This window comes from Pseudopipra pipra, chromosome 8, assembly GCF_036250125.1.
Source record: "Pseudopipra pipra isolate bDixPip1 chromosome 8, bDixPip1.hap1, whole genome shotgun sequence".
Lineage (NCBI taxonomy): Eukaryota > Metazoa > Chordata > Aves > Passeriformes > Pipridae > Pseudopipra > Pseudopipra pipra.
Window position 1 is genome coordinate 32773613 of NC_087556.1, and position 24251 is coordinate 32797863.

At 43.0% G+C, this 24251-nt stretch overlaps 1 protein-coding gene across 2 annotated transcripts in view; it reads right to left on the minus strand.

Moving 5' to 3' along the window:
* The window catches only part of DOCK1 (dedicator of cytokinesis 1), a 278858-nt gene that overhangs the window by 42643 nt on the left and 211964 nt on the right, over positions 1-24251 (minus strand). For both annotated transcript variants that reach the window (XM_064663542.1, XM_064663541.1), the window contains exons 34-38: positions 17429-17514; positions 17095-17251; positions 14057-14097; positions 12623-12713; positions 9053-9172 (exon numbers count right to left, since the gene is read on the minus strand). In XM_064663542.1, coding sequence (XP_064519612.1) covers positions 9053-9172; positions 12623-12713; positions 14057-14097; positions 17095-17251; positions 17429-17514 — 495 coding nt within the window. The remainder of the gene's footprint in view (positions 1-9052; positions 9173-12622; positions 12714-14056; positions 14098-17094; positions 17252-17428; positions 17515-24251) is intronic.

A 24251-nucleotide genomic window follows, 5' to 3' on the forward strand; every position in this document is an offset into this window, starting at 1 on the left:
ACTGCCCCAGGCAGCTGTGCCAGGGTTGGACAGCCCTTTTCATGAAGAAATTTTCTCAATACCCAGTCTGACCCTCTCCTGGTACAGCTTGAGGCTGTTTCCTCTCATCCTGTCCCTTGTTCCCTGGGAGCAGAGCCCGAACCCCCCCCGGCTCCCCCCTCCTGTCAGGGAGTTGCAGAGCCAGAAGGTCCCCCCTGAGCCTCCTTTTCTCCAGGCTGAGCCCCCCCAGCTCCCTCAGCTGCTCCTGGTGCTCCAGACCCTTCCCCAGCTCTGTTCCCTTCCCTGGCCATGCTCCAGCCCCTCAATGTCTCTCTGGTCTGAGGGTCCCAGAACTGCCCCCAGCACTGGAGGTGCCCCAGCAGTGCCAGCACAGGGACAGTCCCTGCCCTGGGCCTGTGACACACCATGGCTGGCACTGGGGCCATTGGCCATTGGCCTCTTGCTCACCTGGGCACACCTTGGATCATGTCCAGCTGCTGTCACCAGCACCCCCAGGGCCTTTTCTGCTGGGCAGCCTTGCAGCCCCTCTGCCCCAGCCTGGAGCGCTGGGTGGGGTTGTGGTGACCCAAGGGCACTTGGTCTTTTTGAGCCTCCTACCACCAGCCTGAACCCATGGATGCAGCCTGTCCAGATCCCTGTGCAGAGCCTTCCTGCCCTCCAGAGATCAACACTCCACCCAGCTTGGTGTCACCTGTGACCTGATTGAGGGCACACTCGATCCCCTCATCCAGATCCCACGGCCTTTCCCTCATCCATGAGGTGGGTCCCATTCTCACAGAAGGAGATCGGGTTGGTCAGGCAGGACCTGCCTTTCCTAACCCCAAGCTGGGTGGACCTGATCCCCTGGTTTTCCTGCATGTGCCATGTGACAGCACTCAAGGACATCTCCATGACCTTCCCTGGTAGAGGATGCAAATTTACTTGATGCAAATCAAGTCAAATGATCAAACTGCTTCAGAAACAAAATGATTCCTGCCAGCCCAACCAGAGACCCAGTAATGTGTAAACACAGCCTATCCACAAAGAAACCCACAGGACTTTGGATAAATGCTGCTGATTGATTATACTTCATAATCACCTCTCTCTCCCTCTAATATCTATAATCTATATTAGACAGGACAGGCAATTTGCAGATATTGCTTTGAACAAATACTCATTATATTTCCAATGGTTCTTCTTCCTCTCGTTCTTCAACCATGAAATTCAGCAGCCATCTCAACTGACCCAAAGAAATTTAACAATATCCTTCAGCTCTTCAGAAGGCAACAATCTTAATGAGGAGCAGCAAGAATGGTTTTAAATGTGCATTTTTAATTTTTTTTTCCCCGCTGTAAAGATAAAGAACCACTCAAACCCAAAAATATGCTTAAATTAGCACACCAGGCTATCTAAGATCATACTTGATGATCTGCCTCTGCTGCTGAAATTTGGTTGGCATTGCTGACCTCACTTTATTAAAAAAATGAGATTCAGAATGAGTTATAAATCCATTTAGATTGCATTAGCCGTCATCTGAAATTTAAATCCTCTGTCCAAACCACCTAATTCTCCTCTCAGCACCAGGCCACATGTTCCTTGTCCTGGTGAAATACTGAGATGAAGCAGCAAAAAGCAGCTGGATGAAAGAGGGCTGACAGAAAGGGCTGAACACACAATTTCCCATTGCTCCCCAAAACCAGCCACCTTTGGGAACGAGGAGGTTGAGATGAACAACCACAAATTCCAAAGATGGTGGGAGCTGGAGGTGGGGAGAGAGAAGAGGAATGGTGTCCTGGGGAAACCTTCAGGCACACAACTGATTCCTGCATCCATCCCATACAGATCCCTCAATCCCATCCACTTCAAAGCACTGTGTAAATAAGAGATACTTTACACCCCAAAACCCAAAAGCCCCCCAAAACACACACATGAAATCCCACCATTTAAAGCCCAAAATCAATGTCAGGTGAATTTTGTCTTTTGATCTGCAAGTTGAAATTGCATTTCTTAGTATATCAGGAAAACTTGGAAAAAATAAGACTTTTAGGAAAATTCCTCATTCTAGATGTTGAATTAAAAAATAAGAGTAAAACATTAACGGTTCACATGACTGTCAGTGATGGAGACTGTTGCCAGCACAGGCTGAGCACAGCTACCTCTGACTGAGTGGCACAAACTCCTCACGGGGACTTGGAATATCCTTTTCCTCCTAGGAACTGGAAATTTGGATTCAAGTGTGGCTGAAACCTCAGTAAGTCTTCGTGTGTGACACACCAATGCCACAAAAATAAGATGTGGCTCGGGTCCCACGGGTCTCCATTCCTGCTCCTCCCTGGAAACAAGGAGCCAGTTTTCAAGGGGAGGGCAAAGGATGGACTGAGGGATCGTCCTGGCAAACTGAGGGAGAAGGGCTGGAATACAGCAGCCTGGAGAGGCAGGGAGCTGCTGATGCTGGAGGAGATAAGGAGCTGCACAAGGAAAAATAGTTATGGGAGATCACAGGGAGAAAGGACAGAGACTTATGCTCTCAAAGAGAAAATATGGGCTACAAACTACACTGAGTAGTGTAGTTCGTAGTAGTGTAGAACAGGAGATTTTGAGTTCCACAAATAAGGAATGGGCAGATGTTGGGGCAAACAGAGGCTGAGTGGTGACCTAATTTAAGACAAAAAAGTGGTGGATGCTCACGAGGAGCAGAACCTGGTACTGCATTAACCTTTAGTGATGTTCGACCCCTCCTCTTGATTTCTCTTATTTCTACAACAGGGTTCAGAATATTATTTATCCAGGGAAGAGGACTGGAATGAACATGAGCTCCCTCATGTTTGTGAAGTGCCTTGAAGGTGAAAAACTCATCAGAAGGACTAATTACAATCACGGTAATGAGGGATCACGTCTGCAGGAAATTACAAGGCAGACTATGGGCTCTGCAACGCAATCTTTGCAAATAGAAGGAGCTGAATGTTTTTATCCACATTATGGATCTAATCTAGCATGATGATACAGAACATATTTTTATTTCTAAACAAAAATTAACACAAATTTAATAGTAAAGGCACAGTTGCAGAAAGAGGAGCACATTTTCACATACTGGGTTAATTTTGACTCAGACGAGCAATATTCCACCAAATTATAGAAACTGAACTAGTATTCAGTTGTTTGGTAAGTCAGCAAGTGAAACCTTTCAAAATCACTTAACCTTTCCCCATTTTGATTGCCATTTTGTTTGGAACTTCAGTCATCCATAACTTTTGCATATTTTCATTTCAAAGACAACGGTGTTACCATCATTTCCCTTGCCTTGTGTGTTCCAGATTTAACCAGTCCCTCTCCAAAACCAAACCACTTCTACTCTCTTTTCCATTATGAAAATATTTATAAATGATCTCAGGCAAACAGCTTTGGAGCTGAACAAAACTGGAAATAAATGGAAGTCTAAATCACTTTAGATTTGCATTGACACTGTAAACAAACTCACTGGGTTCTTCCACTGAATCCTGGATAAGCACAGACATCTCAACATGTTCCCAAAGCACGTCTGGGAACACAAAGCCCCAGCTCAGTGCTAAGGCTGTGTGCCATGGAACACCAGCTAATGCACCTGAACATCAAGAGGTACAGGATTCTGGGAAAGAGGAGGGCAAGATTGGAGCTGAGGGGGCTGGAATGCCACAGGGTGAGCACTATCACGTCACTGTGGCTCTGCAGCCCCAGGGTCACACCACAGAGAGCCTGTCCCACACTGGCACCTGCACTGTTGCCCTGGAGCCCAGCAAAACCAAGACATGGACCTGCTGGAGTGGAGCCAGAGGAGGTCATGAGGATGTCTCAAGGACTGGAGCACCTCTGCTCTGGAGACAGGCTGGGAGAGCTGGGGTGTTCACCTGGAGAAGAGAAGGCTCCAGGATGACCTCAATTTCTACCATGTCAAGTGTCCTGAACTCCAGAGGTCCACGAGTCCACAGGTTTATAGAATCAGGGAATTGCTAAGGTTGGAAGAGTCCTCCAAGACCATCGAGTGCAACTGTTCCCCCAGCACTACCAAGGCCACCACTAACACATGTCCCCAGGTGCCACATGCACATGGCTTTTAAATCCCCTCCAGGATGGGGACTCCATCACTGCCCTGGGCAGCTGTGCCAGGGCGGGACAGCCCTTTCCATGAAGAAATTTTCCCTAATATGCAGTCTAAACCTCCCCTGGTGCAACTTGAGGCTGTTTCCTGAACTACTTGGCTTTTCCCTTGGCTGTTTGTGCAGCTTGACCACAACACTTCCAATATCACCACAAACCAAACCCAAGCCAGTGATTTTTCCAACATCCCAAAAAGAAACAGGAACTGTGTGTCTCAAATTCCCTGTACAACCCTCTGAAAAATTCAGCTGTTTACTCCAGAGCCAATTTATTCAGGTGAGGACAACACAGGGCTGTGGCACAGGATCCTGAGAAATGAAATCTATATTCTTGAAGGTCAGTAACTCCCAATCTGCTGCCTCGCAGATTTCCTGCCTTGGAAGGTTTCCCAGGTTTGCCCAGGACATGGCAGGTCTTGTGGAGAAATGAGTCGTATGGGGAGCTACTACACAGGATTTGTACGAGGTACAACTCATTAATGTGAGAAACAATTTATTTGGAGAGGGGACCAGAGAGAGAGGCTGCTGATAGTGGAAGCAAAATGCTTCTTTTAAACTGAAAGCATAAGAAAAATGTGTGTAGCCAAATTTAGCTGTGTGGACACGAGCTGCAAATTGTTATGGGAAAGACTTTGAAGATGCAGAAGGAGATTTTTTTTTTTTCAGGGAAAACCTGGTGATTTATTTTTCAAGCTGGATTGCTTGTTGCCCAAAAAGAACTACAGCATCCAATTTAGTTTTTGAGGTTAACAGCAGCAAAGGAGGATCTCAGGGTATTTCTCAGCTCCTGCTGAGTTAATGGTCAGTAGCAATGAAATAGTCTGGGATAAGAATATTATCATGGATATTCTGATGTGTGAGGGACATTCCAAGCTGATTAAATTTCAGATAGTGTTAATTAACCAACATGCAAGCTTAATATTTTAAATAAAATGCTAAAACACAGTATTTCTCTGCCAGGTTGGAAACCCTTTAAACAAAGAACTATATTCATTTGGAACACACTCAGACACCACATCTCTCCTCTCCAAAGGCTGTCTGTCCTTCACAGCCCTCAGGACAGGCTCACACTCTGATGTGGGATCTGAGCTGGCCATGAGCCTTGTGCTCATTTTTGGCAGACAGGTGAACTTCACCACTCTCTTGTCTGATGGAAGAAAAACCCATTTGATGCCACCCCACGAGCCAGAAAGAACAGGCATTTTAAGCCAAAGCGTGGCATTTACTGTGTAATTTCAAATATTTTGTGCTTTCTGGCTGCAGTGAAACAGTAAAAGGTGTTTTTTTCTGGAGGGGAGGAGGAAGGAGGAGCAGAAATAAATGAGCAGTGTGCATTTATTTACTTTTTTCTCCTCAGGATCAACACTTTCAATTTATGAAGGAGCAGAGGAAAACGTCCTGATTTACAGACTGCGGCATCCACCAGCAAACCCGAGACACGTCGCTGTTCCTGCATTTTTCCGTGCAGGAGCAACAATGCTGCTGCTTCCTTTAGGGCTCCAGAGACCACAGAAGCCTGTTTAAAATAACACCTTATCTTTGTCACTGACACTGAGTATTCCTTGGCTTCAGGAGTTCATTAGCATTGACTAAAACTGCTCCACACGGGCAAAATTTCACCTCTTCCCTCATCCCTTTATTGCCGTCGCTGTTTTTCCTTCTCGCCCTGAGATATCCCAACCTACCAATTTTCAGTAAAGTCCCTGGATTAAGGGCTTTGTTGGAAATCACAAAGCTTCAGGAAAACACAGAGAAAGCAAACACTTGAGAGCAGTTCAAAGGGTGGGTCTGACTGCTGGGATAAGCAGTGAGGATAAGCCTTTTAAGGGCAAAAGCCAAGAGAGATGGAATGAGACTGGAGAGTGCAATGCAGCGAAGAAGAATAATCTAGGAGAGAAAACGATGCCTAGATCAGGGACACAACTTGCAGTTTGGAAGCAAAGAGCTTAGAAAAGGAAGGAATAAAGTATCACTAATGAGGAATCAAATCATAAAGCAGAACAGCAAAATGCAGAAGTTGCACCTGAAAATGCTCATTCACTGAAGGTGTATTTCAGCTTTACAGAAGGTTGGTTTAAGGACCAAAAGTCAAATATAGGTAATAAAACAAGCTTCCTAATAATAATAGACTAAAAATAGAAATAAAAATGAAGAACCTTAATTGGTTCTCAAACTACAAATGACAGGGATATTTGGTAAGGGTCAGTGTTTTGTTCTCAGCCGAAATAAGGTGCCACCCTCCTGCTTTCAGTGCAAGCTCACACTCCATATTATTAAATTATGAATTTCTCAAGCATTTGTGGTCTTGAAGAGAGAGGTTCACTCTGTTCCAGTCTGTGTATGGAGAATTGTACCTTCCTCTAAATCCACCTCACCATGAATGCCAATATTTAGGGAATAAGCCTCATGGTTTGTCTTCACTTGACAAGTGTACCATATGTTCCCACTGGGAAATAACTCTGCTAAGAGAAAGGGATTGTGATTTTTGAGAGGCTGAACTACACAATCCTTTAAAAACCAAAAAGCCAATGATTTAAAACCAAGTGTTACCTTTCAGGAAATCCCTCTCCTCCCTTTCTTCCAGATAATGTTTCTCACCACAACTTCCTTCCCTCCCATGTCCACAGGTTCCCATTAGGCAGGTTGGGGTAGAGGAGGCACAGTCCCAGAACTTTAAAACAAAACTCCTGAGCTTCTGGAAAAGCCTGGAAGTAGCTCTACAGCTGTACAGGGTGAAGTGACCTTCCTTTGACATCTCTTGTTAACTTTATGGGAAGAGAAATCAAACTGGTGGGATCGACCCAGAGTGAATTGCCAGGCCAGGGACACAGCTGGGAGATTATGGTACAAAACTCCCCAAATTGGTTTGTGCATCAGCACAGTCCTCCAAAAAGGCACAGAAAATACTATTTCAGGTGTGTTATTGATCATGGTTAAAGCAGCTGCTGGAATACATTTGCACACTGCACAGGTAAATGTAATGAGTTGATTTAACTTAATGTCAGAATATCCCAAATGAGAGAATTACCTTCACTCTACAGTGGAAACCTCCACCTGGAGTTTCCTGACATTTGAAAATTCACGTAAGATGAATATTCTCAGTGTATATTGATTTTTTTATTTCAATTTTTATTGAACAATATGAAAAATTATCACCAACTTGAGTGACCAGAAAATGAGGGAAGGACTATCTGTAACTAGGAAAGAGCACTTTGGAAATGAATCATCTCCTCACACACACACAAAAATCACACAGGAGTCCTATGGCTGGAGTTATGCAAAGAATGGGAACAATCATAAACCACTAAATGGTTTGGGTTGGAAGGGACCTTAAAGACCCTCTCATTTCACCCCCTGCCAGGGACACCTTGCACTGGACCAGGTTGCTCCAAGGCCCTGAGCAATAATCACATGGTTGTTCACCAAAAATGTTGAGAATGACAAAAATTCAGTTCTTAATCCAACAACGAGGAAAAAGGCACGGACAGCATTTCCAGTGCTATTCCTTTTGAAAGCTGGCAGAGCCTTCTCTCATTTCCGGCAGCAAAATGTGACAGAATTAAGAGTGATTACTTGGTCTAACTGGTCTCTGGAGCACAGACCCGTGCTGGGGGAGGTATTTTGCCTGCTGTGTGTGTAAACACATCGTTAGTGCCATCCCAGACACAGGAGGGACAGCTCTGAGACAGGCTGGGTCCTACAGAGATGTAAAGGATGCTACAGCTCCTCCCTTCCAGCTCAAATCCACTGGCCTGGTGCTCAAAGAGTAATTCCTTGATAGCAGCACCATAAAGGACTAATGGGAAGCCATAAAGACATAAAACAACAAAATAAAAACAGGAGGCTTCTGGTTTTCCTTTCCACAGAGGAACGTGGTATTAAAATAGACTTTTAAGTCAGTTATGACCCTAATTCTAACAAGATTCTCCTTATCCACTGGGAAAGGGTTAGTAAAGGTTTTTGGGCAGGAACAACCAATACTGTCTAAGCACTGTCCAGGCACCTCCACCAGCCCCAGCCCCACTCAGCCACTCGTGCAGCACTCTACAATGACTGTTTTTACAATTTTTATCACAGTCTACAATTATTATTTTTACATTGCTTATCCAAGTCCAGAATAACAACTTTTAGCACACCACTTATTAACAACTTTTAAATATTGCATTAAGGTAAGTTATAAAATTTGACTCTTTAAGCAAAGTTTCTATCAAAATGAGAGAAGTTATGGTTTCTATCAAAATGATTCTATGAATTTATGGAAACGTTAACGAGATTCTGTTAAAAACTTACTTGGAAAACACAAGCTGGATGGATCATATTGCAGTTCTAGCATTTCTATTTGCACTACATTTATGCAACAGAGTTTACTTTTAAAACCCAAGTTCATATTTCTGAAATGTTGTGACAAAGAGATTCTTACTTTTATACTTAAACATTTTGGAAATATCCAAACACTGAAACATCCTTGTCTACAACATTAATCCCCTTCCCCTCTCACACCAGCACTCTCCCCTTCCCACCAGGCAATGCCAAATGCAAATTCCCTTGGCATTAAAAGATGCAATTGGAATGAAATATTCCCATCTCAGAATATTTATGATATTGAACCACAGACATCCATTCCCTGAGGGAATTATTTGTGTACATGAAAGAAAACAAGGGGAGCTGAAGGATTGCATTAGCTCCTGGAACTGCCAGAAAGGTCCCCCCCAAATTAAATGCATCACTTTTTTATTTACTCCATGGCATCATATGCACATATATTTACCCTTAACACGGCACTTGTAACTGTACCATTGATTTCTTTTGACTTTTTTTAGTATCATAACCTGTAAGTGCTTCCTGAAGGTCACTGGATGCAAACTATGTTTACTATTTAATTTATAAGTTAGAGAGAAAAGCAATGAAAGATATTTGCACTTTTTTTCTTCCCTTTTTACCTTGCCCTTGTCGAAGTAATGGATAATTTCTTGATAGAGTTGATCTTTCAACTGTCCTTGAGTAGCAGCTTGGTATCCATCCCGCTGGGTAAGATGTGCTGCACATGCTTCTTCTGACCACTAAATCATACAAAAAAAAGGGAAAAGAGAAAGCAAATCAAAAGTGATGAGATATGTCAGCAACATGAGGCTAAAAATAGAGGTTTTTTTTTTTTTTATTTAAAAAAACCCACAGCTAATGCACTAACAAAGGGGTTTTTGTGCACTTGGATTCTTTGGGCACAAGGACCATTTCTTTGAATGCTGTAATTGGAGGCTAATTCCATCTATCAGTTGGAAGGAAGCTTCTGGAGGTGGTTTCCTGTCCTGGATGAGGTTGATGAGACTGACCTTGGCCTGCTGAAGGTACAACCCCCTGGGGACACAATGAACACTTACAGTTCATTTTGAGAGAAGCCTGGAAGCCAAGATACATCAACACAAAAGGAAAGGACTGCAGGTATGGAAATGAGATGGCTACAACTCAGAGGGAATGTTTGGAGGGCTGGAAAAGCACAATTAACTTTATCCAGCCTGTCTGCAATTAGTAGCTCTTGCTCTTCCAGCAAATGCCTAATGGAGCAAGGCAAAGATGTCAATCACAGAATCCTGGAATGGTTTGGGCTGGAAGGGACCTTAAAGTCCATTCAGTCCCAGTCCCTGCCATGGGCAGGGACACCTTCCACTAGCCCAGGTTGCTCCAAGCCCCATCCAACCTGGCCTTGGACACTTCCAGGGATGGGGCAGCCACAGCTTCTCTGGGCAACCTGTGCCAGGGCCTCACCACTTTCACAGGAAAGAATCTCTCCCTAGTATCCACCCTAAAACTCACAGATTCATTTCCAGAAATACCATTACACCACCCAGTTTTACCTCTTACACCTTATTAAATTTCACCCAATTACTTCTTAATTTGGCCAAAGTGTTTGTGTTTGGGCCTACAGACAACTCTGACACCTTTGTAATGCAAAGCTCTGTTTCTGAGCAACACAAACCTCAGGCAGCCTGCAATACAATGGCTTTTTTTTTTTCAGCATGCAAAGAGCAACTATCTTCTGTTAGTTTTGAACATCTCAATTTTGACAAAATGGGTTAAAAGTACAACAAAAGTCTCTTTTCTTGAGTGTGCTTCATCAGCTTGCAGTAATTTGCAGAATATGATGGCATCTCTCTCTCCACAAGCACAGCCTTCCTGCAAATTTAAAGGTGAAATTCTCTCACACTCTCAGTCTTGACCTAAATGTGATCCCATTAAAATCAGTGTGATGGAATATCTGCTAGTGATGAGTGTCATTGAAAATCCTGTACTCGAGGCTTGACAAAAAAACTCAATTGCTTAGTTACACACACCACAATATTGCTGCTCCTCCAGCAATACTGAACCCTCCATCCAGTGCTAACTACTGGTAGTAACAAGAATTTGGGTGGATAGATTGATACATTTTAATAACAAAGTAATTCCAGGCTATAATATAATTATACTTATAAACAAACATCCCCTCAGTGATGAAAGCCTGTGACAAATCCTGCCCCTGTATTTGCCATGTTCTATCAGTTTGCATTGTAAGAGAGGAAAAATGGATATTTCTTCCCAGTGAATTCAAAGGGGTAAATTAAGATACTCATCTGGTCTTTGAAGACATTATCTAAGAAAAGCTAAAACTGGCTAAACTCTAATTTAAGGTCATATAAACTAACAAATGAGGTCAAGCCATAACAGCTAAAAGTCTGAATGACTTTTTCTGGCGGGGTTTATTCCATCACTTTTCCAGAAAATGAGCACCTGTGGAAGGGAGTGAATCCTTTATGTTGTCTAAAAGGTTCATTCTTGTGAATTGTCATGAGCAAGCACTGCACAGTTTGTCAGTCCTGCTTTATGTCCCTTGTGGGAACAAGACAGACCTTTCCAGCCACAGACTCGGCGAGTTCCTCTCTCCAACTCCTGCCCAGGGGCAGTGATTGCACCAGCCTGGGAGAGGGAGGTGTCAGAGCCATTCCTGATACTTTCTTTCTCTAATTATTTTAAAATACAGTAAATACATTTCAAAGTGTCTTAATTTAAGTTGCACACTTATGCTCTGCATCGTATTTAGTCTAATTATGGCTTGGATTCAGTTTACTCGTAGGAATCATTGGCAGTGCATCCATTAGAAGTATTTCATTTAACACCTTCCACTTTCCAACTTTTGCAAATAGGTTTTTTTACACCTGCATTTCACTTGGGATTGCTTAAATTAAATCCAGGATTGCCAAGAACAATTGGCTGCTTAGAATGAGATAAATTTTCTTTATCAAGTGGGGCACCATAACAGCAATAGTGCAGCAGGTTGCAATAATACAGAATCACAGACTCATCTGGGTTGGAAGGGACCTTAAAGACCATCCCATTCCACCCCCTGCCATGGGCAGGGACACCTTCCACTAGCCCAGGTTGCTCCAAGCCCCATTCAGCCCCTCAGTTATTCTGTCCCTGACTCTCTGCCCCATATGACCTTGGGTGCTACAGTCCTTGAGGGGAGTAGAAAGAGATCCAGGACCCCCTGAGGGAGAAAGATTTCACTGTGGGTGATAAAATATGAGGAAGATGAATGGGACTAAAGTAAACACTTCCAAAAATGCTAATTCTTATCACATTTACATTTTTACTTTTCCCATTAACTGCTTTTTAAAATTAAGAAATAAAACCCCTTGCTGGTATTTCAGTGATGACTGGGTTGTATTAAACCTGTGATTTCATGACCCAAGTGCTGGCAAGAGGAGCATCTTTGTATGTGATAACAAGGGGGACATGGTTGGTACCAGCTCCCACACATGTGACACTATCACATGAACGAGCTGCACATTAGAAACAACATCATCTATCCAGGAAGTTTTCAGTGAGATTAATGCTTAGGAAATACAGTTCCATTATGTTTCTGGCTGACACTGGATAGTGTTAAAAACTCAAATGCTTTATGTCATGTACTTTCTACATATACCATGTTATTAATATACATCACAGGTTCCACTGAAACATTCCTTGAAGAACAGCAATATTGTTGTGCCTCTAAATGTGCTATAAACTGTGCAAAACTGCATTAAAATTATAGGTACCTTTTAAAAGCATGAACTTGGAAAGAAGGCCATTTGAATCTCTCCCTAATTTTCCAAAATCGAAACTGAATCTATTACAGACAGCCAAGAACAGGCTGAAATACTCCCTTGTACTGCCTTTGCACAAAGATTCTGTGGAGAGCTGACTTACTAAAATATGTGGTTAGAGGCTTCCACACATTACACAACCATGATATTTTAAAGATTTCAGCTTTGCACTTTGTAACTCCTGGTGTTGCCTTGACCACGCTTCCATTCCAGATCAAGATCTGCCTCCGCCACACATTAATTCCTCCGTGGATGAGTTACATGGGCAAAAGACAACCCTGCCCTGAGCTGCAGCTCACAGTTTAAAGTGCAGATGTTCTGAGTGACAAACACCTCTCTGGGTTACTGCTGACATGATTTGCCAAAGTTGGGATGTGTTCTGGGGTTTACCTTCAGGAGCTTTGCGTGCAGGAGTAACGTGTAGGCAGCCTCTGTGTAGTTATCACACTCCTTGTGCAGGTCACACAGCTTGTACAAATACCTGCAAGGAAGAAAAACAGTGGTGCTTACAAAAGGTTGGCTTTAAGATGTTACTAAATAATTTATTTTGAAGATTACAAGGGTTCAAGTCCATCTTCTAACACCTAAATATTCGTGGGATTATTTAAAGTTCCTATTTCTGTGTGCAGACAACCTTTGGGACCATTTGCATTTCCCTTGTGTTCTTTTCAATGCATATTCAGAGAATCAGGGAATCATGGAATCATTAAGGTTGGAAAAGACCTCCAAGATCATCAAGTCCAACCTTTGACCAGACACCACCATATTAATGACTTGTGATGAGGAATCCAATAGAGATTTTGTGCAAGACAGAGTACTCTTACAATTCAGCTGTGGAGACAGATAAAAGTTTTCTTCTTTAACTTCAATACCATCACACCTCTGGCAGGGGATTCTCTTCATTTGTTTGTTGAGATTTTTACAAACAATTAAAAAAACCTCCACGAAACCAGTAAAACTGTATTTTGAAAAAAACAGTGAAAATAGTTTCAACTTTGATATTCATTAAGAGTTTGTTAACAGAAATAGGAGAGAGTTTGGGTGGGAGTGTGACACCGAGAGACAATTTGTCTTTCTAGGGATGCTGAGTAGGGCAGACCTATAACTCAAACCTCCCATGTTTGTCCACAGTAATCAATCCTTCCATTTTCTTCTCTTTTTGCAACCTGCTAAAACAACAGGAGCTGAGTTCACAAGTGAAAGTTCTTCCAAAAAGGTAACAAGCATGTGAGAATGAATTAATTAAAAATATTTAGATACCTAAAGTAGCATTACAAACACAAGGTTCAGCATTTTAGCACAACAGTGTAGTCAATTTTAAACCACAGCACAAATGGAGGACTAGGAACCCCGAGGTTTACAGAAAACACAATGACACATTTCCATGTTTACTTTGTGTGCAAATAGATTTTGAAAGGTTCCTGAAAGCTTTAAGTTTAAAATAAGTATCAGTCATGATATTATTTAATAGTTGTTTTTACCCCAAGTCACATATTTTGTACCATTATTTCTTTACTCAGCTTTCTTTTTACTTATTTATTTTCTCCACGAAAAGAAGAAGATTCACTCCTGAGTATTTCAGTGTTCAGTGGAATAAAACCGAAGGAGCTGGAGAAAGGGGACAAAGATAATCTCATGACTCCAACTTCCAGCACTCGGTGTTCTCAGGGAAGATAAGCTTTTGAATTACTTCGGGTTCAGTCAAGGTATGATTTTTCATTACTTCTCTTCCTCCAGCCCCCAAGTGACTCCTTAATAGGAACTCAATTTCCCCAATTACACCGGAGCACATCAGGCAGTTTGTCACCAGTCATGTTTACAAACCTTATGTACATTTCTTCTCTCTCGATCTCCTTGTAGAAATTCTGGAAAAAAAAAAAACAAACAAAAAACCAACATAATTTCATTACAAACTCTTTGATTTCTCAGTTTGGAACGTACAGAGAACACGCTGGAAATTAAAAATTCATAATTGCGTAACATCAGCCTCCAAACTGCAAAGGGAAATTTGCCTCCAGTGCTGGAACACAAGTTATTTAACTTACAAAGTCTAATGCTGTGATGTTTCATGTTGCAGCGGATTAGGGCTCATGTCTCATTGCAAAGGTTAAGAATTTGCAAGAATAGCTCTGCTAGAAAGCTGCTTCTGGCACTTGCAAGTCACACATCATTAACCGTTTCAACTTGAAAATTTTTTAATATACAAAAAACATAATTTTTAAGCAACAGTTGTTCCATGGATTTAAAACTCTGAACCTGACTTGGGCAATACATCATCTGCTCTTGAATTCTAATGGTTTCCTTAGAAATAAAAAGTTAGATTAGTGTTATTTCTCTGGTTTCATATGCCACACATTAGCATTACTCTCCTCTGGTTGCCTTTGAGATAAACTAGTTAACAGTACAAATATTGTAAATGCAAAGTATGATAAACTGGGTGAGATATTAAAGGCAATTCTGAATCTAATTTAAAGTTCACCTCCAAAAGCTAAAATATACTGAAGAAAACAAAATACAAAGCAGTTTCTTCCTCCCTGAATTAAAATATATTTCAATACTCAATTAAAGCAGTTTGAGAAGCCACTAATAGATGCACAAGCCCAGTACTAAGACATGGGTAAACCCGATATAAAGCAGTTCCCTTCAAACTGAACTGGAATACAAGACAAAATTCACATTTCACAGAGGAAATGATGGATTATTCCAGGGATTTACCATTTCAGTTGACATAAACGCTCACTGGTTTTGAGTTCAACTCAAACTGCCAAGGCCACCACTAACCCACGTCCCCAAGTGCCACGTCCACATGGCTTTGAAATCCCCCCAGGGATTGGGACTCCACCACTGCCCTGGGCAGCTGTGCCAGGGCTGGGCAACCCTTTCCAGGAAGAAATTTTCCCTAATATCCAATTTAAACCTCCTCTGGCACAGCTTAAGGCCTTGTCCTGTCCCTTGTTCCCTGGGAGCAGAGCTCAACTTCCCCCCCGGCTCCCCTCTCCTGTCAGGGAGTTGCAGAGAAGGAGAAGGTCCCTCCTGAGCCTCCTTTTCTCCAGGCTGAGCCCCCCCAACTCCCTCAACCATTCTTGGTGCTCCAGACCCTTCCCCATTAGCACTGGCTTAAATGCAGATCAAACCCTCCAACTTAAACTCCTGTCAATACAGACACACTTAATCCCAGGAAAGCCTCTGCATCATTAAATTCCCAATTAAGAACTCTCTGAGACCTCAGGTGGGAATTGTGCCGAGTACCAGTCCATGGCTGGATTTTTGCAAAGGCATGAATTTTGCTTCAGGTGCCTGGAGAATGATGAAAGGGCTGAGTTGGCCCTGGAGGGCAAATGGGAGTTTAAAATCAAGCTGAAGTTTTAAATCATGGCTACTGAAAATGAAGGAAAATTCTGGCCCGCGACACTTCCCGGCATTTCCCGTTGACTCCGGTGGGAGGTTTGTGCAGGGGATCTCATGGTGATTTAACCTGACAGCACCAAATCACCCACAAAATGTATCATCTGGAAACCCTGAGAAATTCAGATGCCAAAAATCAGCATCAGGAGATGCTGCTGGAGACACCTGGAGAAAAACCCAACCCCAAGTGTGCCATGAGTCCCCCGCAATCAGGATGGTGAGAATTCCTGGGAAGAGACTCAGAGTATTCTGGTGAAAGCAAGGAGGAACAAATTGACCTTCCTAAGGAAATTTTCCCAGTTTTATACACTGGCTTAGAGCATGTGATTTCCTATTTCCCATCTTGCTTGTGTGAACTGGCAGGATTTTCCAACACAATTCCGCTCGGGAGGACGCGATGACCTTTCTGCGGGCAACCCAACAGCCGGTGACAACTCCCCACGTCCCTCCTCTTCTCCCACGATGCTTTTTGATGTGCACAGGGAGGGAAAACACACTAAAAATAAAGGCCCAGTTTGTGGTTTGATGTCCCCATCCCCTCTCCTGCTCCAGTGGGCACCGCTGTGTTTGTGGCTGATGGGGCGACACAAAGGCTGCACTGCACGAGCTCCATTATGTGCAAAACAAATACTACAAACCACTCACTCAGCTCTTTCCTGCACAAAATCTATCAGCCATATCACATAAACCATAAACACTGGTTGTGCCCCATATATTAAAGCAAAATAAAAGCTTTGATGGCGATACAGAGGGATGAAAGCTCAGAAGCCTTAGTGGAAAACAGTTTAATGCTGAGTCTTATTGGAAAAATCAAATCTAGTTACTATGATTTGGGGGTCTCTAAAAGTTATTTTCCATATGTGCTCATTTAAGGCTTGTAAAATCTTAATACTCCAGTGCTTCCAGTGTGTACTATGAGGGATAACTTCTACTGCTTCCAACTCAAGTCCAAAGGGAAAAAGTTTAGTGTATAGAGCAGACACTCCAGAATTTCTAGAATTTTAAGAAGGAAATTTCCTGTCAGTGACAAAAACAACCTGAATTTTTTTCCTGTTGTGAACGGAATAGTAACTCAAATTTCCTCAAAAAATTTGAACACGGAGGCTGAGCAGAAAGCAGAATACAAATGGGATTGCAAATGTGTCAATATTTCAGGAATAAACTGCACAGAATCCCAACATTCTGTATGTCAGGTGTTCTTCTGCATAAAGTCGTTCACAAATCCATTGTAAATGTCAGTGAACAACCCTCCTTACAACACTTCTCTTTAAATCTTCCCCTAGAATCAATTAAAGAAGGAATAACCCACATTTTCATAAATTTGCCTTCATCAAAACAGGAAAAAAACCCCAAAGCATTTTAGATTTCCACGAGAATCCCAGCAGAGACTCAGTTTGACACCAAGGTGTAAAATTCCGAGTGCAGGGACCATCCCAGCTGGTGGAATCCCTGCTTACCAGCACGTTGACGGTGCAGCTCATGCGGTTCTCCTTGTTCTCGTCGTGCATGATGGTCCTGTAGTCCAAGAGCCTCTCCATCAAACGCACAACCAGCTTCACAAAAGTTTCCCCACTCTTAGCCAGGTATTTGTGCTTCCTACAGTGCTCCAGGAGACTGAAAAAACCAATTACATTCGCCTTGTTAATCCCACGCAGGAAAAACCTTGACTCAGGTGCAATTTTAAATATTGTGCATCGTTAACAGATTTTAATTATTTCTGGGCTGCAGAGTTCATTGTAGTCTAATTGCTCTCTCTCCTGACTTCACTGTGACATAAATCTCAACACTTACATTTTGTCAAATAACACTTTGTACTGTTCATCCCCTCGGCCTCCTTCCACTTCGTGATCCAGTTTGGTGATGATCTCATTTTCGAACTGTAATTAAACAAAGCAGGCGGAAATAATCAGATGGCAAATATTGCACTTTATTACTGGAGCCTCGGTGCTTCACAGATTGGTTGGGTACCTTGGTGAGATGTTCAGCCACTGTTTGAAAGCCTGACTGACTTTAGGAGTCTGCAGGCTCTGGTTTCAGAGCATCCACCATGAACTGCCCTACAAGGACTTTGTGTTAAAGAAATCACTGGGTACCTTGTTAAATGAAGTGTAAATATTTGTGCTATGAAAAACTAAATAAGGAGATTAATGACAAGAATGAGGGAAGGGGAAAAGAAGACACAAAGTCACAGAATGTCCCCTGCACAGAATGTCCTCTGTGATAAAGGTGACAGCAACAAAAATTGTTGAAAACTCTGTGAGAGAGGAGAGATAACACCTGAGGCTGGATAACTCGGCTGGATGCACATCCCAGCATCACTGACACCCCTTTTCAGCACACACACTGACTCACAGTGGGGCACAACTTGATAAACCTGTTAATAAGTCACTAGAGAGGGGAAGGAAGTAATTTCAAACAACTCCAAAGCAATTTTATTTGGGCAACAATAAAAGAATGCAAACTTAAGTGGGCATTAGAATATAGTTTAAATGCAAACTGGGTAATTCCCTGGATTTTTAATGATTACAGAGGGTTTTAACTGTTGCTGTAACATTCCCTAAGGGCCCAGGTTAGGAATTATGTGAACTGTTAGTGGAGGGAGGTTCACTTCAGGCCTGCTGCTCTGTAGGGAATTGGTTTAGGCATCTAATTCCTAATTCTTCATTAACTAAGCACAGACATTCACAGGATTAGTGCCACAACTTATTGTCCAGGGACCTCAGAAGAGCTGGGTGAGCTGGGAGCCCTGGCAGGGCAATAGGAGCCCATTACTCAGAGTGGGAGTTTATTGAAAGAACGGTTGTCACCAAGTTTGTTCACTGTCACTTGCTTAAGCAGCCCCTTAATGACTCTGAGGAGAAGCAAAGGGCCACCTGCACAAGAACACAGCATCCTCACATTTTGGAAATGTCAAGAGATGTGCTTTGCATCTGCAGTTAATATTAACAGCTCACAATGTGCCAATGGGAAAGGAATAGACTTTCTGATCACAGAATCAGAGAATATCTTGAGTTGGAAGGGAACCATCAGGATCATCAACTCCTGACCCTTCACAGGACACCCCAACAATCCCACTGTCCCTGAGAGCGTTGTCCAAACACTCCTTGAGCTCTGTCAGCCTTGGTGCTGTGCCCACTGCCCTGGGGAGCCTGGTCAGTGCCCGACCACCCTCTGGGGAAGAACCTTTTCCTAATGGCCAACCTAAACCTGCCATGATTCAGCTCCAGCCATTCCCTCGGGTCCTGTCCCTGGTCACCAGAGAGAAGAGATCAGTGCCTGCCCCTCTGCTCTTAGTTAGGAAGAGAAACTGGATTTTTTTAGTCCACACTGTGAAATTCTTCGAGCATATTTATTTCAGTGAGGAGTTAGAGATGACCCTTGCCAAGAGACTTAAATAATGATGAACCTCTATAAGACAGTGCTTTTCACCAACTAATTTACATCACTTTGAGGCACAGTAGCTATGTCCACCACCAGTCTCGTTTTGCCAACATACCCTGCATTTTAAACTCTGCCCACACAGCCTCACCTCAGCCAACAGTGGTTGTTGCAATGCCTCTACCAAGCACCAGCCAGCTATGCCCTTGGTTCTGCCAAAACCCCCTCCTCCTGCAAGGCAAACCTGGGCAGAGCAGGAGGAAACCCTGCACCTGCAGCAGGGAAGGATGAGGAGAAGCATCTCAACCACCTCACTGCTGGAGGTACCTGCCTGCTCCCCTGCAAGTCCTTTGCTGCTGAAGACCACAGTAGCTGTGAACCTGCACATGAAACATGGCCAAGGACTGTGGAGAAGTTCCTGCTTCGCTAAGAAAAATCCTTTATAAGGAGAAATACACATTGGTATGAGGGATTTGCTGGATAAATTGTGACAATGACAAACTACTCCTCTGCATCAGGGCAAGTCAATCTCTAATCACCTTAACAGGGCCAACAGCAGGAATGTGATAATCTACAGTCTGACCCAGGACACTGGTTTTGCCTCCCTTTCCAAGTCTCCATGTTCTTCCCAGCATTAACTGCAGTAATATTCACAGCATGAGAGAATCACTGAAGTTGGAAAAGCCCTCTAAGACCACTTAGTTCAACCAGCATTGCCAAGGCCACCACTAACCATGTCCCCACGTGCCACATCTACGTGGATTTTAAATCCCTGCAGGGATGGGAGGGCTGCCCTGGGCAACCTTTCCAACAACCTTGCTTGACAACCCTTTCCATGAAGAAATTTTCCTTGATCTCCAATCTAAACCTCCCCTGGTGCACCTCCAGGCTGTTTCCCACCTTCATGTGCAACCCCAGACATTTTGACCTCTGCATTTGAATTGGGAAATTTATGTTTACACACTACCTGCAGCCCACCAGGACTGGGTTACACCAGAGCAAAAAAAGGCTGTGCTCTGAGCTCAGTGACTACAAACCTTCATGGTGAAAAAGGGCAGAACAAGTCCTGCTCCCCCAGTGCTCAGAGGAAATTCAGGATACAGGATCAAACCATGCACAGGTCAGTTGAACTGTCAGGAAACTCCAACTACAGATTGTATCATGCAGACAGTGATAAAATCAACTAAGTACCCAAACAACTTGTCCGTCTTAAAGCAACTTTTACTACTATGAGTGACCCTAAAGCTCAGGTTAAAACACTTCAAAGGTGCTTTTCTGGTCCCCAAATGATCCAGAGAGTCAAAGAAACACTGGAAAAAGACCTCAAAGGCCATTCCATGCAGCCTCTCAGGTGATGCAGGATTACTGCCAACACTGGATCAGGCCAAGTGTGGCTTGCTTAGCCAAGAAATTACCATCTCCATGGATGGATGAAAGGTGGCCTTTCTGGATAACTTGTCCCACTCCCTCACTACTTCCCTTGAGAAGAAATGAACCAACAGTGACGTGAAATTAGGATTTTTATACAATGAATCTGTTATTAAAAAACTGACAGGCAAATGACAAAAGGCAGAACAGAAAAGGCAATCCACCCACTCTCAGAACCACCACAGGCTGAAACTTGTTCCCACAGCACGAGAACGTGTCAAGTGAAACACTGAAGAACACGATGATGAAACAGAGAAGTCACAAAATTCATGTTCTCTAATGAGCCCAGAAAGAAATTAAGTTTCTAGACCAGTGTGAAAAATGAAACTTGCTGCCAGTGTGAGCCCTTTAGGTGATGTATTTTTTAGCAGGAGATTACTCAGACAGAGAAGAGCAATTACATTTGTCATACAGGATCCTGAGTATCTTCCTGATATCAGTTTTACTTAAATCTCTGTAAATCCATGCTTTGTTGGGCCATTTCCCTAATGACCCTCTAGGGTTGAACAGAGCCAGACTTGTGGCATTTCTGGGGTTTTAAGGATTATTAACAACATCTTTGCTCTTCAGTCATTCTTGATACTTCTCAAGGAATTGCTGTGATGCAGATCATGCAAGTCAGATGAATAAATGCTATTTAACATCAGCTTAAATTCCTTCTACGGTCTTTCCAAGCCAGATGAATAAATATTATTTAACATCCTTCTCCGGTATTTCCATAGAGGAATGTTTTATCAACACAAGTTGAGGTCTATGGAGCTTTAGAGGTTTATCCTCTTCCATGATGGGAGCAGGAATGTGACCCTGGAGTGCTCAAGCTACTGGCTCTGGGACACTGCACCTTGTATCTGTGGATAAACTCTCAATTTTTCCTTTTCTCTTTTTTTCCTTTTAATGCATTAATTTTTTTTAATGCATTAAATTTAATGCAAAAACAGGCCTGCAATTATTGTGATGGAATTTACTCTCAGATGAGGAAGTGCCAAATTTCCCATGTTTCCATTACAGCCAGTGCCACTTGCTGAGGGTCCTTCTGGAGGCTTAGGGGGAATATCTGGCACCATCAAGGAATCAGATTGGTATCCTTGTGCTGACAGTGAAAGCTTGAGGGGTGATGTTAGGAAGATTACTGGACATTATTATCCACTTTTCCTTGCAGTTGATCAAGATCTGAGCTTCTCTTTAGGATGTGAGAGTTTGATCTTGAGCAAGGAGCAAATCCACAGCTTCATCTGTCTGCTACAATCTCTCATCTGGAGCACATAAATCAAGGGAAGTCATCTCATGTCAACTCAACTAATCGCTTTTGGACTTGGGTTCACCTCCAGTGTGGCCAGGCTGCATTTGCAGACTGGCTGACAATTGAATCTGGCTGGAGATGAGCAGGACTTTCAATCCTCCAAGCTGCTGTAAATTCGTTTTGTTGCAGGGTAATAATGAATTTGCCACGTAAAATTCAAGTGACAGATCACACCACTAGAAATTAGTCCTAATGCAGAGATAGAATGACCACAAAACTTTGCTCAAAGGTTTTTAGGGAAGTTGGTGGTAATTCCCAACAGTTTCATCTGTTCCCTTTCCTATTTTTCCACAGCATTCCAGTTGGCAAACAGATCTGGCAGCCATTTAAAATTATTAGGTGATTTTTGAGGTGTTTGCTCTTCAGGTGGGGTGAGGGAGGAATATTGATAATCTCCAAAAGGCCAGAACACAAGAAAAACTTACACATTTACATTTCAACCGCAGATAATTTAAAATGTTACTTATTGAAACGAATCCTTTGGGGGGGATTAGTGATTTGAATTTGCACGTTCAGTGGGATCACTGAGGAGAAACTGCGGCATCCCAAAAAGCTGGAGAGTCATTAACTTGTGTTCTGGCTGCAAATCTACAGCACAGGGAAAGGGAGGTTAACACAGGGCCCAAAAGTGGTAAAAAGACTTAATAAGGAAACATAGGTTCTAAAAGTCAAGAGAGATTCAGCTAAACCACGAAATTCTTATTAAGAAGAATTAAATCAATTTGAAATTCATCAATAACCAGCATGAAATCACACTGAAAATAAAAATGCCAGTATAACCATCTTGATGATACTGAGATTTCTTGTTAAGTGTTAAAAATGAACTGAAATTGTTTCTTTTCTTATTTCTTCTGGCCTTTACTCATTTAATTCCCTTCACAACAGAATGTTAGCTAGAGGTACTTCAGCTGTACCTATGGGTTTATTTCAGAAATCATATGCATAATGCATCATATATTTGCATTTCTATATAATTCTGTATTGTGCATTCATTGCTTATGCATTTCTATATCATTTTCCTACCTTTTCTGCTATGGATCTGTTGTGCAAAGTGTCATTCCCAGAACTCGCAGAAAACAGGACAGATGTGCTGTTGCATTTTTAGGGCTCTTTCCTCAGATCATTATTTTTCACAGCTCCTTAGTCTAACAGGGCAGGGACACATGCTGGAGCTTGTAAACTGAAAGCACTGATGGAACACCACCAGAAACTGATGGTTCCCCTCAGTAATGTGGTTCAGTCTGAAAATTAGAATTATGGGACTTCTAATTTCTTCCTGCTCATCACTACAGGGGGTAGTGATTTCCCTTTGAAGGATAAAGGTCCTTCCTTCCTGCTTGATGTTTGGGAAGCCAGGCTGGAGAAGAGCTTCTGACTTAACCATCATCCTCTTACCTTATAAAAGCATCAGAGTGGTTTGGGCTGGAAGGGACCTTAAAGACCATCCAGTTCCACCCCCTGCCATGGGCAGGGACACCTTCCACCAGCCCAGGTTGCTCCAACCCCTGTCCAACCTGGCCTTGGACACTTCCAGGGATGGAGCAGCCACAGCTTCTCTGGGCAACCTGTGCCAGGGCCTCCCCACCCTCACAGGGAAGAATTTCTTCCCAATATCCCATCTAAATCTACCCTCTTCAGCTTAAGACCATTCCCCGTTGTCCTGTCACTGCACAGCCTTGTCCCAAGTCCCTCTCCCCATTATTCTGTTAATATTTTGGTTTGGTTCTTACAATAAGCTACTTTTAGTCCTTAACTTGTACCAGATCAGTTAAAAGAACTGATCACTGGTATTGTGATGCAGTGCCATGAGACAGGCAGACCTCACCCACCACCTCCTCCCATTCCCTTCACACTCTGACCTGTTCCAGTTCCTGCACTGGCACATTCCTGGGAATGGGTTCAAGTCAAAACCAAGCAGAACATGACATCAGTAATGACACAGGTCCAGGAAAGGTAAGGTAAAGGTTATGCAAAGAACCAGGAGTGCTGGGAGGAACTGGACCAATGGAGCCTGAGCAAGGGACAGCTGGGAGGAACAGGCAGCAACAGCAGGAGCTTTCCATGCTCCAAACTCCACATTCCAGCTGAATGGTTGTTCCATGATGAGCTTTGCCCCCTGCTGTCACCACAGGATCCATCACAATCACCTGACCAGGCCTGGAACAATCAAACCAATTCTCTTTGATCGCTCCCATGGTTCCAAGATATTCCCTTTGATCTGGAGGGTTTGCTACTGGAACAGGCAAGGGGAGGAAGCAGAGTGGGGAAGGAGGCATTTTCTTCTACTGGGAAGCTTCAGTCCCACACTGACTTTAGTACTGGATTCATGCTTTGAGGTACAGGCTCCTTTGAAGCCTTATATGGGCTTCAAAGCACCTTCAGAGGGAGAGGACAAAAACGGGCAACTCCGGCTTTTAATTCAGTCCTCAACATAGTTCTGTGAAACAAGAGGAGTTTATCTGGTTTTTCTCAGGGCTATAGACACTGGAAGAACAAAAACACCCCTCC